The 12,188-nt window shown below is 36.2% G+C and overlaps 1 protein-coding gene across 1 annotated transcript; it reads left to right on the top strand.

Annotated features, from left to right (window-relative positions):
- The first annotated feature begins 1,978 nt into the window (after positions 1-1,978).
- LOC146157139 (aromatic-L-amino-acid decarboxylase-like) lies at positions 1,979-10,600 on the top strand. The gene is made up of 11 exons (XM_083388098.1): positions 1,979-2,141; positions 3,835-4,043; positions 4,681-4,801; positions 5,197-5,355; positions 6,614-6,732; positions 7,290-7,356; positions 8,285-8,379; positions 8,560-8,627; positions 9,106-9,196; positions 9,511-9,732; positions 10,360-10,600. The coding sequence occupies exons 1-11, from the start codon at positions 1,979-1,981 to the stop codon at positions 10,546-10,548; spliced, it is 1,503 nt and encodes a 500-aa protein (XP_083244224.1). The 3' UTR covers positions 10,549-10,600.
- Positions 10,601-12,188: the final 1,588 nt, after the last annotated feature.

The raw sequence follows: 12,188 nt of genomic DNA, 5'->3' as shown, positions 1-12,188 counted from the left end.
AAAAAAATTCTTCCATAGCACTACTTATTAGGTATTTTAATACACATTTTCTTTGTGATCATAGGCTCCTAGGCAACCAGTAATGCATTTTTGCGGCTTGCGTAAGTTTACTCTTCTCCAAAAAAGTTGAACAATATTGACAAAGGCTAATATGCTTTATTGCGCTTCGAGCGAACTTTTAACGTTTCAACACAAACCAGCTTGCCTAAATTACCTTAAAAATGGCATTGTTTCACCCTTTATTTATTTTTTGTATGCGCCGTTGAAGTTTTGTCAATTTAAACAAAAAAACGCTAACGGTTTGCCGCCATGTTATTAAATATATTTGGATTCAATTTTAGTTTCTACCAATAATAATGCAACCGTGATCCCTAAACAAAAACAAATAATCCTTATTATAACAATATTGCTTTTGGGAAACAAGGGAATAAAAACTCGACCCGGTAGTTGTTTCGCGTTTAAACAACAATTTATGTAACAATTCTTTAATTGCGAGGATTTAATTGTATAGCCCAAATGTTACTGTTTCGCACATTAATTAACAGAGGTAATTTCAACACTATGTGTATATTTATATAAAGTTTTACCAATCAAATTGTTGTAATATTGAAAGCCAATTTTCATGTTAAATTGGTCTAAATAAGCCCGAAAGTGTTTGCAACGCAATACTAAGGTTTTGTGGTAAAATGCGTTATTAAAAATCTTTCACAGCACCTTTTTGTATTAAGGTATAGTCGTATATATTTTTAGCTTCCCATGACCCGAATCGCATTATCACAAAAGCCGCCCTTCCGCCTTTACGATTCAAAATTTTTGCGCTATTTTTCAGGCATTGTTAATTTACCAAAACTATTGAGTTGTCTTGCTAAGAGACGCACAGATTTTTGCAACCTGTTTGCTCCATTAAACAGAAACCAGGAACAATTACGCGGGGTTGTTTTTTGGCCGCCCTGCGCGGCCGGGCCATTCTCAAGAAGTTTTGTGGCTGAATAAAGAACAACCTCGCAAGCTCCAGGTTTACATCGAGGTCGCCCACATGAACAACTATAATATAATTGAAGTTAATTATTTCTTTAAGACGCAGTGTAGATGAAATAAGGATTATATTTTGTGTAAAACTGCTAAAAAATGTATTATTGTCGGGAAAGCTGAGATAAAAACGTTATAAGACGCCTTTAACGCATAGAAAGTCTCGATTGTGTTGATATTTAAACTAAAATCAAACGCATTTAAGTTGCTGGGAATTTTTAAAAAAAAAGAAGGGTAAAAAATTGCTAACTGAAGGTAGAAGAAATGCTGTATGAAAAAGTAAACACTCGAGAAATTTCAATAGGAATAAATCTTTTTTCAAACCACCAAAATGTATACAAATTTGTCAATTTTATTTAGAGAAAAACAAATGGCAGAGATGAATATATACATAATCGGCCTTTGCATAGTTTTTATAACAGCTGTCAATCAACGGCCAATGCATCAAATGCCTTTAGGTCTATAATAGCTGCAAAACGTTTGTAGGCAGTGAATATTAGGTAGTAGAATGGCTAAATGAAACGTCGCGTTGGCTGAGTGTATTTTGGTATATTTCACTATAAATATGCTTTCTTGCAGATAACTGCGTACTAATGTCTCCAATCGGGCATTTCTGTTTCCTAACGGTAAATGGGTTGGTTCTTTCATTTCATTACAAGTTATTAATAGTAAAGTTGCACAACTTTTTTTAAAGATTCGTGGCAAAGTGTTTTTTTTATGTTCTCGACACAATTATTTGAAGACAAAAAATATTTAATTAATAGTACAAAACTTATAATAATCAACTGTTTGCAAGAAGGTTTGTAACAAAGTGTTTGTGTCCAAGTCGCAAATTAATGCCAATTTTTCCAAAGCAATCATTGATCGAGCAAAATAAAAAAAAATAGAAGTATGTTTTATACTTAGATTACCATAACCATCCAGTATATTTAAACAAGCTATTATAGTAATGGAGATGTCATCAAACAAACTTCGTTCAGCGGACGAAGGCAGATCCACCAGAGGTATCAGCCACGAAGAATTTCGCCAGGCGGCCAGACAAACTATCGACTATATTATCAACTATCACGACGAAGTAAAAGACAAGCGCCCTCTTCCTGACGTAGAGCCAGGTATAATTTTTTCTCATCAGCCGTGAGTTTTAAAGTCATTGTTTCTTATTATTTAATTTTTAAGTTTATTGAAATGTAACATACCGTCATGTTTCTTGAATAGGATGATTAAAAAAATCAAGTAAACGACCGTACGGCGTATACTATATTTTACTTCAAACAATGTTTAGTCCAGGGATTGGCAACCTTTTGTACTCAGTTTGCCAGATTATAAATACTGTTAAAATATCAACAAATCGCGTGCCAAACATTTTTCTATGTTTAGTTTTGCACTAGCAACCAGGGCCTAAGTTTTCTGCCTTGTCAGTTTCGAAATCTTGTCGTGCGCATGCGCACACGTCGCATTTGAGTCCCGAGACCGACTCTGCTGCCCTGTGATCTGACATCTAATTTACGTATCTTTTTGGGAATGAACTTCAATGTTTTTCATCCGATGCCTCGATATGTTAGCTATAATTTTCTCTTCTAGTTGGTTTCTCGGTCGTACAAAAAAACACGTGCTTGCTTTTAATGTAGAACAGTGGTTTTCAACCTTTTTAGATTACGGACCGGTAAAATTTTAAAACAAATTTTGCGGACCGGTGGACCTTCAATAATTCAACCCAAAATGTAACAACGAAAAAAGTAGGCAACTTAAAAGCAAATAACAGAAACTTCAATGTAATAAGCAATTTGCTGCAGTATTTTTGATATCATACGTGTTATACGTGGTTCTATTAAAGTTTTTTCACGTACAACTGGTCTTAAAGTTTAAGACTTGTTGTAGCCTAATTCCAAACAGTTTGGCACAACACTTATAGCATTGTGACGTACAATAAAGTCCAACGTAGACGATTAACTCTATGTTACGTCACAATGCTGCAAATTACGGAACTGGCGAATTTCTAAATTTGATGGACAAGCAGCCTTCACTACTTTCATTTTGCAATTAAGATATAAAACTGTATTATATTTGACGAACCGGCAGGAAAGTTGACGCGAACCGGCGGTTGAGAACCACTGATGTAGAATTCCCTGCATTAACGCAGTGAAGGTCACGCGACTTTTGGGGCTTTGTGACGTAATACGAACGGTTAGTCGTAAACAACAAGTTTAACGCACACAAAAATAGTACTAAATACATCAGTTAAGACACATATTCGTGACACGAACTGAAAATGTGTTCAACCATTTAGTTAGCGCTAGTGTTGGTGATGTAATAATAATGTTAATAATGTGGCAGTGATGTAATGGTTGTACTTTCGGTGATATAACACGAGTGACAACTAATGAAAACTATATGATAAATCCTGAAATGTGGGTTCCTCCGAAACAACATCATTGTTAGGAAGGCAGTTAACCATTTTACTTAACATATACCTTAAGTTGTCAGCGTGAGTTTAATGGATTAGGGTGGTAAAACGTGATGCTACTGTTGTACAAAAATGTAAGGCGTTAATGAAATTAATTTTTTAGGGCTTTATATAATCATACGTAGGTTAAACTACTTAAACATTGAATCAATATGGAGAAGAACATTGTTGTGTGAAGTAAGCCCACAATTTGAGAGTCGCCCAGTTAATGGGTTGAATGTGACCAGTCAAACTTTATTTGACAGAATTTTACGTCGCACTCAATTTGCAGGCGATAAAATGAAATAATGTTTTTGAAAGCTTTTTCTGATTTTAATCTTGTGCAGTCAATTTGTTTTTAGGATTTCTTCGGCCCCTTATTCCAACTGAAGCGCCGGAAGGCAGCGAGAAATGGAGCGAAGTGCTCAAAGACTTCGATCGGGTGTTTATGAAAGGGACTACACACTGGCTGTCGTCCGACTTTAGAGGTTTCTTTCCGATGGGTTTTAGTTACGCCTCATTCCTGGGCGATATTCTGTCGGAAGGCGTAAACAGCGTCAGTTTTACCTGGGTAACGTTACTGTGATGCCAAATTGTAACAATGCTCTTGTATCGCGAGTAACAGCTTTTTTCAAGTTTCAAATAAGATAAACCCAATGCGTTAAAAGTCGTTTCAATTTAAATCAAATAAGCACAAAATTATCAACGCTTCTTGCGATTAGACTAACTTTATAGGCATATTTTCGCACGAGATCGTCAGCAAATGTCTTAGTATTACTGATTTTCTTGCGTTATGGTATGTCGTATCGTTGTGATGCATCTCTAAAAAAATCCATTCACTTATTCTCAAAACTCCTGGATCCATCCCTGTTAAACTCGAGTTTTCTACTTTTAAACGCTAATGTCCAAGAAAATATCACATTATAAAATGAAAGATAAATAGGTTTCCTCACGCGAAAGCGAATTTCGACCTGATACCTTGGAAATAATTACTATTGTAATTTCACGCTGGGCAAACTTATTTGACCATAGTAATGACGTCATTTGTTATCGGATCAGATCTTTTGCTAAAAATATCGGGTTTGGTATCAATTAACGAATATCTCTTATTACGAAAATGCCCATTCCCTTTTTTAACCCTATTTTAGTAGATTAATCTTAATAACAAAAATCAATGCAGTCAAACATTTGGCTGATATGCTTTTCAGCAATCAAGTCCGTCCAGCACTGAGCTGGAAACTGTGATGATGGATTGGTTCGCGAAGGCGATGGATCTCCCTAAAAAATTCCTCCACAACGGAATAGGACCGGGTGGTGGAAGCATTCAGAGTAAGATATAAACTAAGGATATACTTTGAGCCCATACAATTCTAGGTAATTAAAAAAAACATGTAGGCCTATATATTATGGACTCCAGCCGTAAGACCGAAATTAGAACATCATCAAGCTTATTGAGACTATTACTCGTTTAATAAAAAAATCAAGTATCGAACAACATTGTGCACGATTGATGTGTGTTTGGTTCAATAGTGTGGTGGCATTACAATGGACAACTGGGTGAAGTTATCGTAAGGTTTTACCTCAATATATTCATGTTTTTCAGGGAGTACCATAAGCGCAAATGCTGTAATCACTGGAGCCATGAGGAGTTTTCTTTCGACCATTACCGACTTTCGACCATTACCGAATCACTAAGTAAAATCTTATTTTATTGAAATTATCAGGAACAGCTAGTGACGCAATGCTGATGACGTTACTGGCCGCTCGCAGCAAAGTGATGCACGCGCAACTTAAGAAGCATCCGAGTTGGTCCAACTACGACGTTCTTTCAAGAATGGTGGCCTACACTTCAGAATGCGCACATTTCTGTGTGCAGAAAGCAGGTTGGAGTAGAAGGGATTCCTACTGCGTAGTTGAACAACAGCACAAAGCTTGACTTACTTAACGGCAATAAATGCTTGAATTTCAAGTCAAGTCATTTGTAATTAAATAAACTTAAGTCAAGTAATTTGGAATTACTCAAGACATTGGCATTAATTGAGTGCACTTAAAATGGCAATTAGGCCTACTTGACTTACTTTGGCAAAAACTTTTTAAGCAAATTAGGCTTGTTGAGGATTGTTATTTGTTGAAAATAACTTGACTTATGTTATGAAAATGAATTAATTTAACGTTACCGGTACTAAGAAATTTAGGTAAACTCGACAGAAAGTGTTGTGGAGTATGATTCTGTAAAACATAACGACCTAGCAACGTAATGTAGCAAAGCAGCTTATTGGTCAAAGGGTCATAATTAGCGCGATTATTTTTTAAACTAAAAATGAAAAGTTTTGACCTATGAAATTAATATTTTGACAATTTTAACTTAAAATGTTTAGTTTTGACAAACTTTTGAGCTACTAGAAATATATTGATTTAAACATCGCATGGTTGTACAAGTAGTTTAGTGTCTTAGCGTCGTAAGTCATATGTTTTTGATGTTTTACTGACGACCGGTGGAACGCAAATCAGTTATTTTTTGGGTTTATGCAAACTCTTGAAAATGATTACTTGATTTTTTGGTGGGTTTATGACAAAGACAAAAGACTATGAAAATGCTGAAAAAACAAGATGCTGGTTATTTTTATAAACTTTTTGCGTAAGCAGTTAAGTTGAAATGTAAGGTGAAATAATTGCAACAAATTACCAAGACCTAAGAATGTTTAAAACAGGAAATGGGATACTTGCAAATCATAACCGAAAAAAACACAGTACATTTGTCCGAATCAGAGATAAACAACTATCTGAAGCAAAACAAAGTTCGACCTGAACCCAATAAGTCTGCGTGGGTTATTCTGCCGGCTCCCGTATACCGGTACCGCACTTTGCTCTAATGAAGATATAAAACGGTCAAACTGTTTTTGGATGTAATTTAATACAATTTCAAACTAAACCACAATTTCCAAAAAGCTTACTGCATTTTTTGTTAATTTTGAGAACGATTATGACTTGAAATGATTTTCACAAATTTTAACCTAAAGTGTTTTTTTTTATTTTCAAAATTATTTAAAAACAAAATCGCCCTAGTTATAATACATGGTTTTGGATTTCCCTTTCCAAACCAACGGCAAGAAGGTTTAGACGAAGAACTTTATCTTTCAGCGCTCGTGGCCATGGTACAAATGCGGACACTGGAGACCGATGACCAGGTATCCATGAGGGGGGATACCCTTCGCCGAGCATTAGAGGAGGACATAAAGGATGGAAAGATTCCGATGTTTGTAAGTTAACGGGATAAGCGCTCTTATCTTTAACCCTCCTCTTTTTCTATAAGCATGCTTTTAGTTGTCTATATCTACCGTTAATTGATACAGTTGACGAACAAGTATATTACGTTTGAAGAAAAAATAGGAGTAACTAAATTTATCTTAGCCGTGTTAAAAAAGCAGTGATTTTAAAAGCAGTGATTGTCGAACAGCATGTGTGACGTGGAACTTTTGTTATTTTAGAAAATAACTGATTTGTATTACAAACACCCATACAAGTAAGCATTCGAACTTGCATGCATACTATATCTATTCGAAAACCCATAATATTAAGCATTTAAATGTTGCTTTGTAGTGTATTAATAAGGGCGTTTGGTGAGTTATAAAATTATTGCTTTGAACACAGTGTGTGGGCTACTGCGAATATTTTTGATTAGTTTTAAGCTTTAGACTCTTTGTTTTAATAATATAGTTAGCCTATATTGTTCATATGTTTGGCATTTCTCGACCAATAAATTGTTTGCTGTATTAAATTGCTTATTTACTTGTATCAACTTACATTTATTCTGCAGGTATGCGTCCCTATAGGCACAACGTCTTGCTGCTCTTATGACAATCTCAGCGAAATCGGACCGATATGTAAGTACATAAACCTATAGATACACAAAAAACACGAAGGTTGTTTTTTTCGTGGGTGGGATACAACCAGTTAAACTTAAACCTTATTTCACTGTGAGCTCGGGACGGGGATGCAAGCGTGTTTTGTACAATGTACGCATAATTAGCATGCTAAAATGCACGCATGAAAAATATGCGCACATTTTATGATACTGCAGCAGTGTGTGTAATATGGGCCTAACTTGGGCCTCTGTTCTCGTCTAACACCTCTTCTCTTGCGGTTCTCCTTTAACTCTTCTTCTCTAACTCTCCCCACAACTCTTTGTTCAACTCTTCCCACAACTCTTTCCCTGAGACACTTTTTCCGACTCTTCCTCCGTCTCTCCCTACAGCTCTTCCTACATCTCTATCTTCTAATCTTTCTCCAACGGTCCCTTTCTTTTTCCTCTAACACTTCCTTAAACTCTTCCTACAACTCTTCCTGGAACCCTTTCTCCAACGCCTTTTTTAACATTTCCAAGAAATATTCATCCAACTCTTCCTCTAACTCTTCTTCTTATTCAATTTTTCTTTCCAGAACTCTTCTATCTCTAACCCTAACTAAAACTATTTTAACTTTAACTCTAACTCTAACTCCAAGACTAGTTCTAGGCCCAGCTCCATTTTTAGCTCGGTCTTAGGTCTTGTTACCCTAAATCCACTCTTACCCCACTAACCCTAATTCTTTTAACTCTTAATCTTTCTTTAAATCTTTAAATCTCTTAATCTTTTAACTCTTAAAAAAACTGTAGCTCTGCTAATACCGACAATTGCCATGTTCACATCAGTGCAAATATACACATTTTGTCATGTGTACATTCTAAAAAAACTATGTGCACATTGTGCCAGAAAACGCCACGTCTTCTGTTGTTAAATTTTTTATTTTTTTTTTTATTTATTTTTGTTTGAGGTGAGGAGTACGGTATCTGGGTGCACCTCGAGGCGGCATACGCAGGTTGTGCACTGCTCTGTCCAGAATTTCGCCATATCGCTAAAGGAATCGAGGTAATACACGGTTAATTACCAGCTAGGTTACTTTAAATTAAAACATGCACTGTTTCCAACCAAGATTGGTTTATTAAGTCACATAGAAACGCGCCACAGTTTTTTGTGTCCTCTAACAACCTTTTTTGTCCTGGTATTTTGCAAATCCTTCTTTCATCCTTTAATATTTCTTATTTTTAGTACGCCACTTCGTTTGCCTGTAACCCGCACAAAATAACAATGATATCCTGGGATTGCTGCGTTTTATGGTGAGACCCTTTCACGGGCTATGTCTTTATTTTTAATAAATTATAGTTTATTAGTTTGTTTACGAACTGTACCGCAATCCAAACATCAACAGTTATTTTATTTGTTGGGATTAGATTATTCTCATTCTCATAAAATGAACGTAAAAGTTTGGTTTGAAAATGAACTACTCTTCATTCACTGTCCATCCTTTCATATTCTACAAAATGGTTGTTCATTTACGACTAAAAAAATCGTAAAAAACTCCAAAAATGTTGTTTTAAAATTTAAGCCATAAAACAAGCTATAATAAATTTTAGAAAATCTCCTACAAAGCAAAAATCCGAGATTGTACGCTACGAGTTAAATCGCTTGAATTATAATTTTGCATTAGGTATCAAAATTGTACATGTCCTTGCTTGGTCTGCGGCTGCCGGACATTTGGCAAATATTTATTACTGAGTCACGACGAAAATGCCATTATCATATTTTATGTTATAGGGTCGACAAAACATTGGATATGAATAACGCGTTGTTCTTGAACCCTCTTTACATACAGCATTCTTACCAGGGTGGCGTTATTGATTACATGGTAAACTTTAACTATAAGTTATTCAGTAATGTTTTGCACTGAATTTGAAATGTTAGAAAGTTAGTTGATATATAGACGCCAAATGACATAAATCAAATAAAAAAAATGTTTTGCTTGTAATTTTTACCAAAAAAACTTTAAGTTGGTTATTAAAAATCTGTCTTTAGTGATCAGAAAGAACAAATCCGACAGATTAACTGGGAAATTTTGAAGCAACATCTTTTTCAAAAGCGGGACATAATCCATCCTTTTCAGTTGCCCTCCAAATATACGTGTCATCGTGTTGACACAAACCTGCCTTTGTTTTTCTTCAGCATTGGGAAATCCCCCTTGGCAGGTGGGCCCGTTCGCTCAAGTTGTGGTTTGCGTTCCGCATGACCGGCGTCGAGGCTTTGCGCGAGTACGTTCGCCGAGGCGTGACGGAAGCAAAACATCTGGAGGCTCTGGTCAATGAAGATCCGAGATTCGAGGTGGCCTTTCCAGTCAGTCTAGGTCTCGTGTGCATTCGAATGATAAAGGGAGGCTGTAGTTTGGAGGTAAGAATTGCTGATTGACAATGGTAGGGGAAAGCTATGACGTTGTTGCTGTATAACGACAAATGTGTTGCTGTATAACGACAGATTTGTTGATGTATGATAAACAGCTACAAATCAGGGGCGGATTCAGCATTCTTGTTGGGAAGAGGGGGAGGGACATTAAAAATTCAAATATTAAGTCACATGTTACGTCACAATTAAAGCAATGTTAAGAGAGATGTTATAAGTGGTTTGATTATTATGCAACTAAAGATAAATTAATTACGCAAACAAAATTGGTGCGTTTATTTGGTTTCAGTTGGCAGAACTTTTAATTTGAAGGAAACTTGAACTGGGCACATAAAAAGAATAAAAAAGTGCATCATAGCATATTTGCGTTTTATCTTTTTTTTTATAAATAATTGTCATGCTAATAACGATAAAGGCCATATTTCAAAGACGTTATCGATTTAAACAAACAGCAAAATATGCATGTACTATTACTAAGGCAACATATTTTGCATATAGGCAGAAAAAATATCGTTTTCAAATTGACATGGCTGCGTTTTCAAGTGTGGTGAACAATTTTTCGTATTTTTCGGGCTGTTTTCAATTCTCGAGAAAACGATTCCGCTCGTTATTCGCCAGGAATGCAACGCGCTGAACGAAAAACTGCACGAAGCGATTTGCAAGGACGGTCGTCTCTTCCTGACGCCAGCTACGGCTAAGGGAAAGATGTTCGTACGCGTTGTGACCGGCGGCTGCTCGAGCAGCATCGAAAGTGTGGAGAAGTGCTGGGAAATTATCAAGCAAGCAGCTGCCACTTTAGAAAACTGACCGGCGCGTTACCTTTTTGATCTTTGAATTTTTAATCGAAAACTACCCTCAGGAAGTAAAGTTTAGAATAAACTTGGTTTCGTTGGGTTATAAAGTTAAACCATGAAAAACTCGTAAAAACTCGGAAATTTTGATTGTGCCGATCTAAATTTAATCTGTGTTTGTATTTACGATGCCTGCACTATTTTTATAAACAACCTTTGGACAGCGGCGACCTTTACCTATATTACAAAACTTGGCAATTTTCAGTTTAAAAGTATCAGTTTTTGAAGCTTCTGTAACATAAGTTTACTGCCTAAATTCGGTGTGAAATGTGTAATTAGAAAGACTTTTATGCCGATCATCTATTTTGTATCAAATATACATGCTCTCATAAACTGCAGACGTAAAGCTCTGACATTTTGCGTATTTTGATTTGCTGCATAGATATGTAAAAAATACAAGGAAATAATAGAAGGACAGCAGAAATTCACTTTACATTGACATAAAATACTTGGGAACGAAAATTATTTGGAATGAGTTTTTCTTAAGAAAATGATTTGAAAAAATTTACACATATTAAACTTACGCCAGTGCTTTCGAAACTGTAAACGTGGAAGTTCGTAACTCAATTAGTGTACTGTTAAACTGTTAAAATTGCTAAACCCGTCCGATTATGAGTAACAATATAACTAAAAAAAACACAAACGAAAAATACAGCAAGAAAAGTGTATTATGTGCAAAACTTGAGATAAAATTTAATAGAAAACACTTAATTTAATCTCAAGTTTTTTTGACAAAAACTAAGTCAAGTCAAGTCAAGTCATTTGAAAACGGCAACAAGTAAATGACTCAAGTTATTACAACAATGCGAACAACCAAAGGGACATAATATTGTCAATTCAAACAAAACTGAAGACAGGCATTAAAGCGCAGCAGTCATGCTGTACATACTTTCAAACCGTACAATGAAGAAAATCGCACGATCAAGCGATCAAATGGCTGATTGTGGGCGTACGAAAGAAAAACTGTAATAGGCTATTTTCCAGATCAAACCTCTTGTAGAGCTCTTTGTATGCCGTTTGCTTGACGTGGTTTGGCCATTTTTCTGGAGGAAGCCAAAGAATGCCAAGACCAGAAAGCCAGGTTCCGTTCTGCTCGGTCAACTGGATTTAAATTTGGAAGGATATGTCGCTAGCCGCAGACACAAGTAATGTCTTTTACTTAAGGGAATCATTTTCTGGAGAAACAAGGAAAGTTTTGCAGTCAGCGAACCGGCTCTGGACGAACCGGCTCTGGACAGCCACTTCGTCAGTCAGAATTTTCCTATCTGGAGCAGATCGCACAGGTCCTACACAAGCTTTATTTCAGTCACGTCGTCCGGAGCTGTATTCAAGCAGTCACCCACAAAAAGTTCTTTATCATAATCTCCGCCACCTTTGGGAAAACGATGTTGTATTCTCGGGCTGTTTGTTGCAGGCATAACGCAGCACGATCGAGCTCCAGACAGATATAGCCTACTTTCATTCGGTATGGAACTTCGGGTTTCCTGTGCATCCTTCTGATGGTTACCAATGAAATCTTAAGACTTTGCGATCTCGTGGAGCAGGATGTATCACATGGAATATAGATTCTATGTCAGACACGATTGCAATTCGGTC

Source organism: Ascidiella aspersa, chromosome 4, assembly GCF_963924565.1.
Source record: "Ascidiella aspersa chromosome 4, kaAscAspe10.2, whole genome shotgun sequence".
In the NCBI taxonomy this organism is placed as follows: Eukaryota; Metazoa; Chordata; class Ascidiacea; order Phlebobranchia; family Ascidiidae; genus Ascidiella; species Ascidiella aspersa.
Note: the sequence above shows the minus strand (reverse complement) of the source record. Positions and strands in the feature narration are given on the sequence as shown.

What these genes read in the sequence shown, in the direction of transcription:
- LOC146157139 (XM_083388098.1), top strand. Translation starts at nt 1,979, where the DNA reads ATGGAGATGTCATCAAACAAACTTCGTTCAGCGGACGAAGGCAGATCC. An exon ending in GGGTGGTGGAAGCATTCAGA is followed by an intron (nt 4,802 to 5,196) that starts GTAAGATATAAA and finishes TGAAATTATCAG; the next exon opens with GAACAGCTAGTGACGCAATG. An exon ending in ATATCGCTAAAGGAATCGAG is followed by an intron (nt 8,380 to 8,559) that starts GTAATACACGGT and finishes TCTTATTTTTAG; the next exon opens with TACGCCACTTCGTTTGCCTG.